Source organism: Eurytemora carolleeae, unplaced genomic scaffold, assembly GCF_000591075.1.
Source record: "Eurytemora carolleeae unplaced genomic scaffold, Eaff_2.0 scaffold355, whole genome shotgun sequence".
Taxonomy (NCBI): Eukaryota; Metazoa; Arthropoda; class Copepoda; order Calanoida; family Temoridae; genus Eurytemora; species Eurytemora carolleeae.
In genome coordinates, this window is record NW_019396357.1 from 125,027 (window position 1) to 144,773 (window position 19,747).

Below are 19,747 nucleotides of genomic sequence, written 5' to 3' on the forward strand. Positions count from 1 at the left end.
CTCAAGGGTTGTTGCTTGAATCTCCGGCCTCAAGGCGGTGTAGCCCGCACATTCTCGCAAAATCTCACTTCTTACACCACGCGGTTCCTAGATATACATACACAACCATCCTATACCAGTCTTATAACAGGATACAATAATACATACACAACCATCCTATACCAGTCTTATACCAGGATACAATAATACATACACAACCATCCTATACCAGTCTTATACCAGGATACAATAATACATACACAACCATCCTATACCAGTCTTATACCANGGTTGTGTATGTATATATATATATTAATTACCTGATGGTTGTGTATGTATTTATATATTAATTACCTGATGGTTGTGTATGTATTTATATATTAATTACCTGATGGTAGTGTATGTATATATATATTAATTACCTGATGGTTGTGGATGTATTTATATATTAATTATCCGATGGTTGTGTATGTATATATATATTAATTACCTGATGGTTGTGAATGTATTTAAATATTAATTTTTAATAATTTTGATCTTAAAGAGAAAAGTTTTACACATTATATTCGACTTCAGAAGAGGTATCAAAAAGGCAAAAAATCAAATAAATTAGTAACGTTAAATGTTCAATAAAAAGTATTTATTTGAGATGCTAGAGGTATATATATTTAAAGAGGGAAAAGGGCTAAGACAATACAATATATTAATACTATTTTTCAGTCCTCCGTTTCCCTGAAATGTACGTATTGATTTTAAATTCATAATAATTCATTCATGATAAGTCGTTGGACCGAATTTAATTAATTGAAGAGAGTTTACTGAACTATACAGCGCTCCAATTCATTAGATTTTGTCCTAGGTTTAAAAGTCAAAAGCTAACTCTCATTTCTTATCATTCACTATTATATTTTTATTATTTTTGTTAAAATTTGCATAAAATTCAAATTAAATTCATGAAATTTTTAAATTCTGAAATCTTGACCTCTAATTAGTCGGTTCTCTTTTTAAGATACAAAGGAGCTAATTCACTTGTCTCATCTTTGCGGTATAATCAACAAAAAATCATAAAGGAATTAAGTCTTTGTCACAAACTATGATTTTATAATCTCTATATCTTTGTAATCCAATGCCGTAGACCTTAGATATTTCAAACTATGAATTCTGATAGATGAAAACCTTTTTGGAAATATCAAAGGTTTACACCATCAGGTGGAAAAAATATAGGTATTAGAAAATCAGAGTTTGTTACTAAGACTCAATTCCTTTAAAAGTCTTGAGAAAATATTATCCAAGAAACCAATGTTTTCAAGGATGGTAATGGATACAATTAACCAATGTATCCAAGGATGGTAATGGATACAATTAGCCAATATATCATAGGATGGTAATGGATACAATTAACCAATGTATCCAAGGATGTTAATGGATACAAGTAGCCAATATAACCAAGGATGGTAATGGATACAATTAGCAAATATATCCTAGGATGGTAATGGATACAAGTAGCCAATATATCCAAGGATGGTAATGGATACAATTGATACAATTAGCCAATATATCCAAGAATTGTAATGGACACAAGCCAATATATCCAAGTTATCCAAGACTGGGAATGCATACAAATATACAAGGTATCCAACGTATCCAAGACTAAGTATGGATACAAATCTACAATTTTAGTTTGTTGGATATCGTGTCAGTAATAGTAAAGTTTATGTTGATCTATAGATCTACTTTGTATCAGTGAAAGATAAAATAAATAAACAGGATGGGTTGGAATCCAGACTAGATCTATCTAGATCTATACACTGTAAATTTTGATTCAGATATAATATAATAGATGTTCGATAATAAAAACTTTTGAAAACACTAATTATTCATATTAAATTATTATGTGCAGTTAAAAAAAATGATGTTTTCTTGAATAGCTTGATCACAGCCTTATTTCTGAATAAGATATTTAAAAAAAAGTTTCGTGCGTGAATTTATTCAAAATTAATCATGAGTTGCCATATCTGGCCACCATGGGGCGCACAAGTAGCGCCGTTGTGGTGGGTCTAAAAATGGCGCCAATTCACCCAAATATTAAATAATTTATTCAATAAAGCAGATTAGAAATCACTTGCAAGCAATGTGAATTTAATGTTGGATTCAGAACTTTTGTTTAAAATGATAAAGAAATCGGAAAATTTTATAGTTGCTTGGATTAACAAACTAATTGAACACTTTTATACAATTAACTCGAGAATAGTTTTACGCGATTTTGAATATTGTACACAGACTTTTTTACAGTGTTTACATCTATTGTTCTATTTATTGTTTTCTTTATGTAGAATGCTGGCATACGCTGCACTGCTTTAGGTTTTAATACAATTTATTTCATCTTTAAAGGGAATGTAGACGAATTTTCAAGGGCTTCTACATTTATGAAATGACATTTTAGATTCATAGCGGTCCCTTTAAAACCTTCGCAGATCAAAGATAACGGAAAAACTCTTATTTATCATGTTAACACTCAAAACCAGTTAAGTCGCATGTTTCCTCCGTTAAATACAAAAAAAATAAGTCCGTCATTCTTGATAAGCCAATGGTTGTAAGGATACCGTTGTGAATCAGACAAATCACTTTATGAATCATTATGCCTACTGTCTCTTTAACGAATATATTATTCATTGTTACAAAAAAATGTTGCTTTATTCGCAGAATAAAATCTACATCTGATTTAATCCTAAGTTGATAAGTTTTTCTAAAAATTCAAAAGCAAATTCAAATTTTCTGTAATTCCAGGAACATAGGTGAAGTATAAAACAGCTTGTATCTGCTATTGTGGATAAGATACGTATGCAGAGGCCCTCTTAGAGAACGATTTCTAAACCGCGACTAGGACAGGCATGGGGCCGATCGCGCTGCAGCCATGAGTTATTATTTATAATAACTCATAAAAAAATGTCATGTACATTTTTTAATGAAGGGGGGGGGGGAAATCGTTTTCTAGGAAATTACCCGTATTCACTTTATTTTCAGCTGGAAAACTAATGATATCTTTGTAATTCTTCAGCAGATGAAGAAGGTTTAAAGGGTACCGAACTGAATCGGGCATGCGATTCTACATCTTGAGAGTCCCTTATAGGCTTAGGGTATAGGCTTACGTCGAAAAATATTCGATGGTGATTGCTACTATTCTTACTTCTATCTGTTGCGTCTATAAGGAGAAAATTGTAAAATAAAAAACGACTCATATCGAAGAACGTAGCGTCCAGTCAAATTCAGAAAGTTGCAATTTTTGACTCAGATTGTAAAAAAGATCAATTTAATTCCCATCAAAACATTCAGATATTTCAACCTATAATCATCGAATTTTAATCCCTCTAAAATTACGCCTAAATACTTCACAGTCCTCTTCAACTCTTTAAAAATAATTCCACTGTCATTGTATTTTACTAAATGCATTCGGGTTAAAAGTAATTTTAATTGAATGAGTTTTATGAAGTTTCATTATAAAATTTATATTGTTTTTAAAAAGATAAAATTTCCAGAAGTTGAGTTGGAATCCTGATAACTTTTTCTTGTTTTACCAATTATAACTTTAAAAAAGCCGAAATATGCTTTTATTGCTTAATCTCGTAAATACCTAACTTTTGCAAAACATTAGATAACACAGTATGTAAACAATATGGAAAGAGGCGTATTCAGGGGGGGCTATGGGGACTATGTCCCCCCTGGACCAGTAAAATCTATTTATTTCAGGGGGTTTTACAGGTACCAACAGGTGCTGAGCCCCCCCCTGGAAAGAAAAAAAATTAAGCCCCCTGGACAAATTCCTGAATACGCCCCTGAATATGGAATTTACACTAATTACTAATATTAGAAGTTAAAAAATACTTATTGATAAGAAATCAGAAAGGCTAAAGGGATTGTGCAGAAAGAAATTGAATCTTTGGAACAAACTCAATTTTTCAATCCTTATATCTTTGCAACCTTATGGTGTCTAGCTTTGATATTTAAATCTTAGATTATTTGATCTAAAAGGTTTCATAGTTTGGTGAAATACATTCGGTTGCAAAGATATAAAGATTAGAAAATCAGAGTTTGTGCCAAAGGCTCGATTACTTTGGGTTAAGTGATAAGCTACCTATTATCAAACAGACAAGTCTAAATTTGACTGTGAAGATTTACTTGATTTCTTTTAATTCTGTGACTTAAAATAATGGATATTTCTTATTTTTTTTTTCAAAATTGCCAAACAATTTGATATTTGATATATTTCCCTTAAAAAGGTTAAAGATAATGATTTAAAAAGAATTGAGTCTTTAAAAATATTCTCATCTCTTTCTCTAAGCAAGGTTATGTATACACCTTTTATATTTTAAACTTTGATTATTTAATCTAACAGATATAAGTTTGAAATTTATAAAGTCTACAACATTGAGGTGCAAAGATATAGGGATTATAAAATCAGAGTTTGAGTTTTTTGTTCTTTTCTGAATTGAAAATTTATCAATATTTTCAAATCCTTTGTCAAGACCACACAAATGGAAAATTCAGGAATACATTTTAGAAAGATCATGAAATATTATTAGAATCCATATTTCTAATAATTTTGCAATATTGTTGGGTAAAACCTGGACTAACTGCTACCTCCCAATATTTACCAAATTTAGGGTTTAGGATAATTGTACATCCATGAAACTCTTAGATATTTTATACCATTAATTCTCTGTGCAAAGATAGATATTAGCAAATTTGAGCTTGTGCCAAAAACTCGATTCCTTTTTGAATATTTCATTAGAATTGAAAAAAGTGTTAATTTTATTCAGATGTACAGGTGTTTGTGGAAAAACTATTTACATATTTTCCTTATTGTAAAACATATAGTACTAGCCTTAGAGGGCGCTTCGCGCCCATCTTCTAAATTAATTGTGAACATGTTCTCTTTGTGTACATCGTAAAACAAAACAAAAATAATTCGCGGATTTTCACAAAAAATTTCGCGGATTTTCAAAATTTAAAAAAATTTAATGACGATCGAATTTTGATGGAGACAAATATTTGAAATTTTGATCATTCATAAACCTTCCCTGGGCTCCCTAGATGTCCCACAAAAAATTTGGGCCCGATCGGTTCAGCCGTTTTGACGTTTATTGGATACAAACAAACAAACAAACAAACAGACAAACAGACAGACAGACAAGCCAAATTTATATATAGATAACAATAATAAATTCGAAAAGTACACTTTAATATGACGTTATGAACTACACTAGTGGTTTTTAAACTCCTAAAGGAAAGAAAGGTTTTTGCCACAAACTCTGATTTTGCAACCCTCTACAGAAGATCTTTGGTATTTTAAACTATAAATTCTGCGAGAACAAATAATCTAAGTTTGAAATATCAAAGGTTTGCACCATCAGATGGGAAAAACATAAGAATTGGAAAATTTGAGTTTGTGGCTACATCTCAATTCCTTTGTTTAATCATTTATAGGATAGGATGTTCTTCTGTAATAATAAAACTACATTTGCGATTTTTATAAACATCTCATTTGTATGAAAAAACACCAAATATTTTGAACTCTTTTTATATCATCAAGTATAAAGTTATCCATGTTGACGTTAACTTTACACAAACTGACAAACAAACAGACAGACAGACAAGCAAGGTATATATGAAGACGTAAAGACGTATATTATATAAGAACAAATATCTTTACAGCAACAAGTTTTGGATGAATATGCTTAAAAATACCTGAAAACTTTTAAGACATTTTTTACATCTTTCTTAACCCAATTTAGGCTTATTTTTTTGCGTATAAAAGCTGTTGTCTAGACTTTACATTATGAAAACATAACGTTTTCTGATCAAATAAACACGTAAAATTTAATCTTCCACAACTTCTATTTTTAAATTTTGAATTGATTCTTTATTATAAATTATTGTTTTACAGAACGTGCCTGATTTTAATATTTCTTTTCTCACAAATTGCATAATTTATTCTGAAAAAATTGTCAGAATAAAGTATGCAATATTAAATCTGGAAAACTAACTAAGCAAAAAATGAATTTAAATTAAAGCGAAGCAATTAACGAGTTTATAGTGTATAGAGTGATGATGTACGCCAATCCTTTTATAGGCCATAAACTATACCGAGAGCGTACTGCATATTTGTTTATTATAAGTTGATTCTGACCTAACCTATAGTACATCAATATTAGTAAACAGTTGTAAGTGTACAGTACAGCTTACTGAGCACACAGGTATTATCCCCCCTGGAAGTAATTGATTATTTCAAAAAAGTGTATTCTGTCAACTTTCCATTTCCCGGTTTTAAATTGCATTTTTATGCTGAATTTACGTTTTATTGCCCTATTTATGTCTCTAATACCCGGGTTTATATTTTAAAACTTTCTTAAGCTTCAAGGTTGAAGTCGGAGAAAAAACAGATATCTGAGTCCTAACCTGTTCTTATCATCATGATTGACACTTTCAACCTCTCATACATCCTATCAACACGTTTGGCAAGTTTTCAGTACATTCTAGTATATATTGCATAAATATTATAAATAATAAACTCTGTTATGAAAAACATTTCATAAATAATAATCAAGAAATTGAGTCTTTGCCCCCAACTCTTGATAGATAGATATATAGAAAAACAAATCTATGTAAAAAAGTCCCGGGAAAAAAGTTTCGGGAAAAAAAACCTGGAAATAAAAACTTTGGAAAAAGTCCGAATTTTCTCAAGTCCTTGGAAAAATTTCACTGTGTTTTTGATTCCAGGGACTTTTCTTCCTAAAATAGTTTGGGGGCTGCCAATAAAGTCTTAGGAAATAAGATCACAATAAAAAAGTCATGATAAAAATATATCAGAAGAAAAAAGACAAGAAAAAAGTCTTAAATCTTGTGAAAATGAGGTCAAGTCTAAGACGTTTTCATAAAAAAGACTTTTTTGCATCTGTACTTTGAATATGGCCATCCGGGTATTTTTTATATCAATAGCCCCTTTTTTTGCATGGTTGTAAACAATAAACATCCTTTGTTTCCATGCATTTTCTACTATAATAGGACTTTTTTTCTGGGGACATTTTTGTATTAATTCATACTGAAGCCATAAAAAGTCCTAGAAACCAAAGTCTCGAATTGGCAGGACTTTATTTCCGGTGACTTTCTAAAAAAGGTCTTTTTTTCCACGGGACTTTTTTAATGCGAAATATTAGGACTTATTATCCGGAAACTTTTTTTTCAAGAACTTTTTTGGCGGTTACCAGAAAGACTACTGTACCTTCCTGAGGGTGTATACTTTGATGTTTCAAATTTAGATTATTCATAGCTTAAAATATCTAACGTCAACAACATTGGGTTGCAAAGATATAGGGATTAGAATATCAGAGTTTTAGGCTTTATTACTTTATATAGCTATCTCATTATAATTTAGATTACATTTTAATTTGATCAATTTTCTCTTTATCTGCCTTTGAGAAAATTTAAGATATTTTTACAAATTTAAATATTTTAAGTGTTTGCTTTTAAAACTTGAGTGTTTGCCACAAACTCTGATTTTCTTATCCCTATATCTTTAATATTTCAATCTATCAATCTGTTAGATCAAAAAGTCTCAGTTTTAAAGATCAAAGGTTTTCAAAATCTGGTTGAAAATGATACCTTTATAAGTTGGCACAATTTTAGAAACTATATCATTGCTTTCTGAAATCCTTTTCAAGTGCAGCTTTTGGTTTGAAAAATTTCTTTACCTAATATTGGAAACTGTCAGCTTTGAATTCAAGTGCATTCAGTTTTAATCCATAATTTACATATTCCTGCGTTTTATCATTTCTTATTTTGCATTCTAACCATCCTTTTCCCTCCTAAAGATTCAGCATTTGCATGCCCTTCTTTACCCTCCCCATTCTTCTCCCACCCCCACCTTCCCCCCCCTGCCAGCTTCACGGTAAACTAAAGGTCCTAGTTGAAGTCCTGTGACGTCTAAATTTTTACACATCAAATTAGATTTTTCGTATTTTCTATATTACATTTTATTGTGCTTTGTGCTTATTCAATTTTACTGTTTTTGAATAAGATATCAAAATAAGATTAGCCCCTATCCTAACCTCCTCTCTCTCTCCCCTCTTTGCTAATAATTATAACCTGAAATCCTTGATTTAAACATTAAAATTATCTTGATTGATATTTTTTTTTGATAAGCTTAAAACACGTTTAGCTAAAGTAAATTGCATGAAAAAAATGAAATTTATATCTTTTCAATTATAACTTCACTAACTGAAGGGCCCGATGTTGCTCGTGGAAAAAAAAGATTTGAAAAAAGTAAAAAAAATGGAAAAAAATCGATTTTTTTGCCACAAAAAATGTCAGCCCAATCGGTCCAGCCGTTTGGCCGGCTGTACGCAACATATATATATATATATACACGAATGTCTTTTTTATTATATAAATTTATTAGAGAGCTATTGAGAAGAACAAACATGTCATAAAAATCTATTATTTAACTGGATAAAGGAATTGAGTCTTTGCCACAAATTCTATTTTCTCATCCCAATATCTTTGCAACCCTATGTTGTAGACCTTATATATTTCTAACATTAATTCTGTTAGATCAAATTATCTGAGTTTGTAATATCAAAGCATTAAATCTTTAGGTTGTAAAGGGATTACAACAAATTGAGTGTGTGGCAAAATTAAAAACTTTTCTTTTTTTCATACTTGTGTGTAAAATTAAAATTCGAGGAGCTACGAAGTCACAAAGTAGTCCCAGTAATGTCTCACAACTCACAGTGCAATGCTCCAGCGATGGTTTATGGCCCATCAGCTATTTTTTTGATAATTCATCAATATAAAAATAATAATATATGAGATGTTTTTATTTGTATTATTTATGATGTAATTGCAAAATATACATAAAATTATTGGATTTGGATAAAAATATATCTTTTTATACAATTATATATTTATATTATATTAATATAAACTGAAAAGCTGCTCTAATTATTATTACTTTATAGTTCAACATATTAAGATTAAAACTACTAATGTGAAAACTATAAAACTAGGGATTGAATATTGTCTTTGTTTATCCTTCTATTTCAGATGTTGAAAATGTTCCAAAAGAATGACAATTAATAACTTAAATTATAAAACGACAAAAATTCAAATGTTTTCTGGTTCTCACTGTAAGACAAAGGTGGAGAGCCTCTCTGAAAGCTAGAAATACCGATAAATATAGTAGAAACACTGATAAATATAGTAGAAACACCGATAAATATAGTAGTAACACTGATGAATATAGTAGAAAGACTGATGAATATAGTAGAAACACTGATGAATATAGTAGAAACACTGATAAATAAAGTAGAAACACTGATAAATATAGTAGAAACACTGATAAATATAGTAGACACTCTGATGAATATAGTAGAAACACTGATAAATGTAGCATAATTTGATGAATATAGTAAAACTCTGATAATTATAAGGAATATTCTGATGAAATGAATATTCTGATGAATATAATGAATATTCTGATGAATATAATGAATATTATGATGAAATGAATATTCTGTTGAAAATAATGAATATTCTGAGGAAAATAAGAGAAAATGCTGATGAATTCTGAAAGCAAGATTATGTACATTGTACAATCATATTTAAGTACTATGTATGAATCCATGAATAATCTAATCTAGAGGAAATTTATCTACTCTACTGAGATTGAATACAAGCTCTATATTCTTGGGAACCAACATTCTATAACAATTGGAAATAATGAATATTGATATTTCATTTCTTTTTTTGTTGAATAAAGGCGATTTTTTGTCGTCTAATTGGCAACCAACGAACTTTTGGAGCCAAATAAATGATTTTTTTACTACGTTATTTGGAGTGTAGAGTAAAGTACAAAGTCAAAATAATTCTTAACTTATTAATTTTCATTTTTAAATAAAAGCCGTTTACGACATGATAACTTAAGCTAGTGTTTAATAAATAGAAATCTGAATGAAATTCTTAATATCCCCGGCAATATTGAAAGCACAAAAAGGCAGACAACATTCTAGAAATGCCAGGACCAGGGGTATTTTGTAATTATTGTTTCAAAAACTAGTCATAGACAAGTTTTGGACTTTGGTTGATAAATGAATACCGCATGTCATTTAAATCATAGATGTCCTTCCAGTCGTCTTTCAACTGCGCATATTATTTAGATCATAGATGTCCTTCCAGTCGTCTTTCAACTGCGCATATTATTTAGATCATAGATGTCCTTCCAGTCGTCTCTCAACTGTCGTGTTTCGTGGGACACTCTGTAGAAGCGGCTCCAGTACAAAAGGCAGAATTACAAATTTTACAAATACAAAAGATAGAATTATAAAAAGTAGAATTACAACAGGTATTACAAAATGTCGACAGTTATAAAAATGTTCTATTATGTGGGGTTAGTATAGAAGGCCTATTTAATGTTGGTTGTTGATTTTAGCTGACAATTTTACTGGTTTCAAACTCATCCAACCTTAGATTAAAATTTCACGCATTTCCAATTATATCCTTTCTTTTTTAAAAGCAATTGAGAAGAAGAAAAAGTTTCAATTTTTTATTTAATTTTAATCCCCACCCTTCTTAAACAATATCTTCTGAAACCTAACCCTTCTCTAAACAATATCCTCCAATCCCAACCCTTCTCTAAACAATATCTTCTGAAACCTAACCCTTCTCTAAACAATATCCTCCAATCCCAACCCTTCTCTAAACAATATCTTTTGCATCCCAACCCTTCCCTAGAAAATATCCTAGGAATCCCAACCTTTTTTTTAGCAATATTCTCCGAATCCGAACCCTTTTCTAAACAGTATCCTCCGAATTTCTACCCTTATCTAAACAATATCCTCCGAATCCCATCCCTTCTCCAAGATATATTCTCCGAATCCAAACACTTTTCTAAACAGTATCCTCCGAATTTCTACCCTTATCTAAACAATATCCTCCGAATCCCATCCCTTCTCCAAGATATATTCTCCGAATCCAAACCCTTTTCTAAACAGTATCCTCCGAATTTCTACCCTTATCTAAACAATATCCTCCGAAACCCAACCCTTCTCTAAATGATACCCTCCGAATCCCAACTCTTCTTTTAACAATTTCCTCCAAATCCCAGCTCTTCTTTTCCGAATCCCAACCATTCTCTAAACAATGTCCTCCGAACCCCAAACTTTTCTTAACAATATCCTCCGAATCCCAACCTTTCTCTAAACAATATCCTCCGAGATCCAACCCTTCTCTAAATAATATCCTCCGAATCTCAACTCTTCTTTTAACAATTTCCTCCAAATCCCAACTCTTCTTTTTACAATATCCTTCGAATCCTAACCATTCTTTAAACAATGTCCTCCGAACCACAAATCTTTCTAAACAATATCCTCCGAACCCCAACCCTTCTCTTATCAATATCCAGCGAATCCCAAACCTTCTCTTTACAATATTCTCAGAATCCCGAACTATCTTCAACTATAAATCTACGAACCCAGACCAAAATGAGCTAAAATCCCAATTTACAATTTATCTAAATTACAAATGAATTAGATGTTTGAACAATAAATTAGATCTAGAGTTGATATAAGGCATTTCTTATAAGGTTGCAAGAATTAAAGAATATAATGATATTAAAAACTGTTTATATGAGTCCCTATCTTATAGTTACTTCTTCTTGAAAATTAGGAAACAAGTCCAGTCGGTGAGAGTTAAAGATACTAAGCAGAAGCAATCATTCCGGAGAGAAATATTTCTTTCTTTAATATTTTTAATTTTTCCACATTAGGCATCTTTAGACATAGGTAGATAAAATAAGAAACTATTAACGCTTTTTAAGTGACCTTTTATTTGGATAAAAATAAATAAGAATTAATTCACAAAGGTATTGTTTGCACCATTGTTTTATAATAAACTAGGCTTTTAGGGCGCTTCGCGCCCATCTTCTATTTAAATTGTGAACATGTTCTTTTTGTTAGGTTAGAAAAGAAAATTTTTTTGCGGATTTAAAAAAAAATTCGCGGATTTTTAAGAATTTAAATTTTTTAACAAAATTTAAAACATTTAAAACACATTTTTTTTATCATTCATAAACCTTCCCTGTGGTTATGTGATGTCCCACAAAAAATTTGTGCCCGATCGGTTCAGCCGTTTTGACGTTATTGGATACAAACAAACAAACAGACACCCATACAAACAGACAGACAAGCCAAATTTATATATAGATATGGCTTCTTGGAATTTCTCTGGAAAAAAAAACTTTTAAGCTAAAATACTAGTCTTTTAGGGCGCTTCGCAGCTCTTTTCTAGTAGCAGTTTTAATTGCAATATATAAATTCTCTATTTCTTCTAAACTGGCATAATTTAGCTAAAGGAATCCCTATTATCCACCAGGGTGTGTTAACATAAAGTATTTTTTTTTATTTCTATTCAGCCAAAATTTTATCAAAGGAAATGAGTTGTTGCCACAAACTCTAACTGTTTCCCCCCTATATCTTAGCAACCCGATGTCGTAGACCTTTGATATTTCAAACCATGAATTCTTTAAGATCAAATAGTGTAAGTTTGAAACATTATCGGTTTATACCATCTGGTTGCAAAGATATAGGAATTAGAAAATTTGAGTTTGTGGCAAAAACTCAATTTCTTTCTAGATGAATCTTACTCAGTTAAGAATACGCTAGTACAGATAAAAACTGTCGACTCCTGGCCTATTGAGAAGAATAAAATTGTATTAACCTAATCGTCTAAAATGCCGATTCCAGATTTCTGCAGCAGCATAGCTTAAAGCAAAGTCTTGTTGCCTACATTAATATCATAATTTGGTCAAATTCTACTTTTTTGTTCCCTGACTGTTCCTTCGTTAAAGATCAATTTTAAAAATCTTAAAAAACTGAAAAACCTGTATTTTCATCCTCCTTTCTTATATCCATCCTTGGGTAAACTTGTAATTCCATTCTCCTTTCTTATATCCATCCTTGGGTAAAATTACTATAATGCAATTTTGTTTCCGCAGGAAGGATAAACTTTTATTAAAAATTGTATTTTTAGTTTTCATTTTTAAGATGCATGGAACTGTTTGCAAAACCTGGATAAAGATAATTCAATTTCCGTAAATAGTTAAAAATATCCGCCAGGAATATACAGAGCGTCCCATATCATATTAGACTATCTCCAAGTTTTAACGCCAAAATAAACCTATAATACTCGAAAAACCTCGCATTTCCCACAAGAAAATTCCTACATTAGCCTTATTCAATTTTTCAAAACAGTTAATTCTTTTTAAGTTTTCTGATTAGTCCCGAAAATCGTAATTTAGACCTATGGACTATCTAATATGATATGGGACACCCTGTATATATATGGGTGGATCAAATAGGTTTGCGGGTTAAATTTGGGCCTCAGCCCCCAAGTCTCAGGTAATGACTTATTACTTACGAAAATGCTTCTTTCTGGTTTATTACAGATTATTTGCGGGGAAAAAGTAAGGATGCACCACCAGTCGAAAACACTGTCCAGAGCTGAACACTAATTGTATTGGATACCCTTAATCCTGATTGCTGAAAGATTAAATTAATCTTAAGGTTTATAAAAAAAGAAGATCAAACATTGATCACGATATCCACAATTATTAAGTTTTTAGCTCAGAAAACATTTTTTCCAAACTTCCTTTCCTGTTTTTCAAATATGAAAAGTTATTATTTTAAAGATAACTTAAAACTTTTATACTAACCGGACAATCTTTTTGATCCACCCTGTAAATATTTTTGATCCACCCTGTTTATATATATTTTTGATCCACCCTGTTAATATTTTTGATCCACCCTGTTTATATATTTTTGATCCACCCTGTTTATATATATTTTTGATCCACCTTGTTTATATATTTTTGATCCACTCTGTTTATATATATTTTAGATCCACCCTGTTTATATATATTTTTGATCCACCCTGTTTATATATATTTTTGAACCACCCTGTTTATATATTTTTTATCCACCCTCTTTATATATATTTTTGATCCACCCTGTTTATATATATTTTTGATCCACCCTGTTTATATATATTTTTGATCCACCCTGTTTATATATATTTTTGATCCACCCTGTTTATATATATTTTTGATCCACCCTGTTTATATATATTTTTGATCCACCCTGTTTATATATTTTTGATCCACTCTGTTTATATATATTTTAGATCCACCCTGTTTGTATATATTTTTGATCCACCCTGTTTATATATATTATTGATCCACCATGTTTATATATATTATTGATCCACCCTGTTCATATATATTGTATCATTAGAAATAGATATAAGAGGGGAAAAAATATAGATTGAATGATTAAATATTTGTTGTGCAAAGTGTATTCTTTATCTAAATAAAAATTTTTTTTTTTTTTATATAGGTGTTGAATTTTGTCAATTCATTTCATGTTTCTGCTTCAAAAATCCCCAAGTCACTTGCGTATAGAGAACACCAGAATCCAAAACTATTAATTAAAAGAAAATATGTAAAAACAAGATTATCTTACGTCTATGTGCAGTTCTTTTCATCACGCTCAAATTTCTTGTTTAACAGAGAAGTCTTTAACTTCCAATATATTCACCCTCATTAGCTGAATTAACTTATTTATTTTCAACCCTTCCCTTGTTGGTAGAGAGTCAAGATTGCTTCGAAAAAACTTGATGGAAGTCAGAGAAAATATATTTCGATATATTACATATCCTTCTCATTTCTATTCAAAAACAACCAAATTATTTGATAATACAAAAAATGAGGAAAAAAACACATTTAATAACGAAAAATAGATGCAAAGGTAAAATAAATTTAAATTTTTTTGAAATGAAACAAAAGTTTTGAATTAAAATGAATAGGGTCAACCTTGAGGTGAAGTGTGTAAGGAAAAACTGAAAAAATACACAAAATTCTATCAAGGGGTGGGAAGAGTTGACCGACAGTATTACAGAGGGAGTGGGGTTGGGCCGGGGGTGGGAGGGGTTAAATACAGGTTTTGTGACAAATCTTACTATAAAAACAAAAGCCAAAGCAAAAAAAATTTTGATTGAAACTGGCCAAAAAAAAGGAAGATTAAATGTAAAACACTAAACAAAAGAAAACAAAGAAACCAAACTGTAATAAAAGCAAACAATATCAAAAGGCAGAATACTTTCACATCTTTCTTTTTATTTTTTATAATTTCTATTTGTCCTGGCAAACACGTTAAATATTTAATCATAGTATATTGTGAGATCAAATCTAAGAAGTAAGAGAAGTGCACTAAGCTTTTCTTAATATTTAATGCACGCCTCTAAACTCTTAATAAATATTATACAACAATATAGTATGAAATATAAGAAGTTGAAACCTTTAGCACAGAAGAGAAAAAAATGATATGTTGTAAATTTCGACAGTTTTTGTTTTGTTTTCCTAATTGTAGTTCTAATTCTCTGTGTGATTATCACTCAAATAGTGTTCGAATTGCCGTAAAACGGAAGCTAGTGTACGCTAGCGTAGTGTGAAGTAAAAAAGCTGACGCTTCATGTACACCCAAAAAATACCGAATATTCTATATTTTAAGTGTTCATAAGAAATTGCATGTAAATATTTATTTTCGGAGGCTGTAGGAAAGCTAATATTTCTTACATAAAAACAGCTTACAAATCAACCGTTTCTCTTAATATACATTCTACAGCCTACAGCAGTTTCTTCAATTAGCATAATTACGAATCTCCGCCACCCAATATAAATAGTCACGTGTTTTACTCTGCACGTCCCATTTTAACATACAAAGAAATATCTTTCTCAGAATTTATCTATAGTTTTGAATATTCATACCTTTATTTTCTTCATTGTATTCGAGTTTTGTTCAAATAATTCTTACCTAGATAATATCTATTTGACGTTAATTCTGTTTAATTTTTATGTAAATGTTAAGAAACCTGTTTTTTATTGAAACAGGGAAATTGGGCGTTTATTATTTGATTCATGACTAAAAAATATCTAAAATTCCAATGACTGTATAACTAAGTTTAAGATAAGAATTTTCATAATTCGAATAATTTCCGGCTTCATTGTAAACTATTTATGAAAGAATTAAACACGATAAGTGTGATACATTGTACAGTTTAAAGGGAGTATTCGCTAAAAAATGAAAGGGGGTATAGGCTTAATGCGATAAAAAATCGTTTTTGATCGCTACTAATCTTACTTCTATATGTTGCGTCTATAAGGAGAAAATTGTTGAAGACGTCTCATACCGAATAACTTAGCGGCCATACAAATTGAGAAAATTGCAACATACTACTTAGACCGTAAAAAATCAATTCAATTTCAAACAAATCATTTAGATATTACAACCTATGGTCATCGATTATCTTTAAACATTTAGTTAAAACTTACACAAGAAAAGAGTTTCAATTAAATCCTTTTCTAAAATGCTTAATTCTGAGAAGGGGACGGGTAGCAAGGTTTGCCAATATAATTCCCATAAAACTGAAACTAGACACAAGTATTTTTCAAACCAAGGAAAAAAGAAAATGCGTTTGGAATGAAGGAAGTGGTGAGTATCTGAGATGAAGACTAATGATTGGGCGGATTAAGAACAACTTTTCCTTTTTAAGAGATTATTAATCGTTTAATACATATAAAAACTTTAGAGATTTCAGGGAGTTTAACTAATTTCATCTATTTAAAAGTTTCCAGCTCCGAAAATGCTTTAAATGTAGCGTTCTACAGTTCCCAGGCTCTAAAAAATGTTAAAATTAATATTTAATGAACAAATTATTGAATTATACAAAACCCCACTCTATGAGCCTGCGTACCGTAAACTCTGCAGGTTCAAAGACTTTGCTAATTAGCAAAGTCTTTGTGCAGGTTCATTTCAAGTACGAGGCGGACTTTTAATCAGCTAGGGAAACCTGTACGGTACAAACACATACTTTGTAATGCAAAACGGGACTGTACGCCAAATGAAACATCATTTAAGCGGCGTGTCCTTTTTCGACTGTGATCAAATTTAATGAATTGTAAGAAGTATTTGAACTACGTTGACCAAGTTGAACCACTTCTCTTTTTCTTGAATCGGTGTAAAACAGAAGTGATTCAACTCAGTTTACATAGTTTAACAATTTATCATTCATTGATTGAATTCATTCATTGAGTTTAGACCAGTAAACAGTAATATCGGACTGAAACTAACGTTGGACCAAATCAACTGTTGGACATCAGACTTACAAAATATATTTTCGGTTTGTACTGTTTTCCAAAACAAATCAAATCATAAAACTTGTAAAGTTCTAACAGAAAATTATAGCTCAGAAAATAAAAATGTTTTAGATCAATAAATGCAAAAGAGTAAAAAACAGTATCAACTTACAATTTTATATGTCATAAACTAAAATGCTAATATATATATATATATATAGAAAATTCCTGAAAGACAACCCCCCCCCCCTGTGCGGTTATTTTAGGGGGCATTACCCTATTGAAAGAGTTTTCACGGAAATTATCAGTTTTCCGTCGGATTTGAGAACTTAAAGGCAACATTACTACGACTTATAGAAACTTATCCCAAAAAAAATTTTAAGTGACCGAACCCTATTTAACTCGAATAAGAGTTTCTTTGAAAGGATTAATAGTCGTTTATCAGGGCACGCTAAATTATCAAGCGTAAAGTATGTAAAAAAAATCTACATTTAATGAAAATATTTTTGAAAGCGCAGACTCCCTGACCAGTTATGCCAAGAAGGATTACTTAGGAGAGTTTAAAGTAAAAGTTTCAATTATAAAGAATTTATTTTTTCACCATGGATTTATCGCACCAATCATTGACTTGAACAACAGTTTTTATCACTTGTATTTGATCCAAAGCAGGGGAATTGAGTCATAAACTCAAATTTTCTAATCTATATATCTTTGCAACCTGAGAATTCATATTTTGAAATACCCAAAGTCACTATTTTGGGTTGCAAAGATGATAAAATATAGGGATTAGAAAAACTGAATTTGTGGCAAAGCATCAATTCCTTTCATATTTTATAGAATTAAGAATGTTGATATTAGTATATCTAATGTTGGGATCAGCCTGTCTACCCGGCGTGCTACCATTCGATACCTGGACCTACGGAGGTCAGAAGGGTCCTGACAACTGGCCTCTTGTCTGTGCTACAGGTACAAATGCAGCCCGTTATTTGGACCAAACCTGATACTCGGTGTAAGGTTTGGAACATATGCAGTAAGCAGGGTTTGGAACTTTATTCCAAGGATTCCAAGGGGTCACTATGTACGTACATTGTACACAAAGGAACACCATTTACGTATATTGTACACAAGGGGACACTATTTACGTATATTGTACACAATGGGACATTTTGTCGTATATTGGAAACAATGGGACATTTTGTCGTATATTGGAAACAAGAGGACACAAAGTACGTATGTAAAGGATGAACCTCAAAAACCGCACAAACGGATTTTTTGAATTATTACTAAGAAAATCCATATAATAATGGATAAAAATCCGCAAAGCTATTATTTTGGGGCCAGTTGATAGTGGATCTACCAAGAAAAAATGGAAAAAAAATTGATTGAAATAGCGAGCTGTGGATTGTACCAACTGATTTCAAAAAGAAAATATAAAAAAAATTATTTTTTTTGGTCTGGTCAAGGTTCGTTCGGAGGTACCCGTAGCTCTCTTTTCTTTTTTTTTAATGGATATTTTTATTTTTAGATTGCTCTAGCTTCAAAAGTAATAATCGCTGATCCAAAATTTTAGTTAAAAATGAAACCTAAGACTAACAGCTTATGATTTAAAAAAAAATTTCGAAAATATTTAATTTCTTCCATACTTTATAAACGAATGAAAATGAGACATGAAAAATCGAAAAATAGAAAAATCCGGGAAATCGATTTTCGACTTATGCTCAAATAATTGGTTGTAACAAAAAAGTATGAGGCCTAGAAAGAAAAATTTCACATCATGAAATAACTGAAATATAGAGCTTTCGAATGACACCTTGATTGTAAAAATTGAACAAAAATTGTTTCCTCAGTTACTAATACCCCTACTGCACAGTTTTTTTGAGACACCCTGTATGTTACCACTAAAATATATCCAATAAAACTGTTTGAATCATAATGCATTACACAATCAGAGAAGAATTTGTATTATGTGTGGTTTTTTAGGTTCACCCTTTATGTTGTACACAAGGGAAAAAATGTACGTACATTGCACACGAGGGGACAAAAAGTACGTTCATTGTACACAAAGGGACACTTTACGTAATAATGTATAAATTGCACATGATAGCTTTTGTTATTACAATTTGCATAAACATATTTTGATAAAAAAAAGTATCTTATTTTATTGTTGCAGTTGGCCTGAACCTTATTGTTTCAATCAAGTAGAATCTGGATCAACTACTGTACGTACTTTATTCGATAAACAAGAAATAAAACTTGGTTGGAAATTAAATTCAAATCGTGTTTTCTGCATTTGTATATATAACAAATATACTACCTTAGGAACCACTCAGCTTAGAAATTTACAACCAAGCTAAGAACATATTCAAGTAGTTCTTTCAAGTTCCCCAATCAGAATTTTAGGCAAATCGGTCAAGATTTTTAGATATGATAAAAAATTCCAACTAACAAATAGACTAAAAACGACTGCTACTTTATATAAATAATTATAATATAGAATAAGATTGGGACTGACAAATGAAACATTTAGTT

At 30.7% G+C, this 19,747-nt stretch overlaps 1 protein-coding gene across 2 annotated transcripts in view; it reads left to right on the forward strand.

The window, feature by feature from the left end:
* Positions 1 to 18,059: 18,059 nt before the first annotated feature.
* Positions 18,060 to 19,747, forward strand: part of LOC111701634 (uncharacterized) — a 37,746-nt gene continuing 36,058 nt past the window's right edge. For both annotated transcript variants that reach the window (XM_023473008.1, XM_023473009.1), the window contains exon 1: positions 18,060 to 18,184. In XM_023473008.1, the coding sequence (XP_023328776.1) occupies positions 18,064 to 18,184 (121 nt within the window). In that variant the 5' untranslated portion in view covers positions 18,060 to 18,063. The remainder of the gene's footprint in view (positions 18,185 to 19,747) is intronic.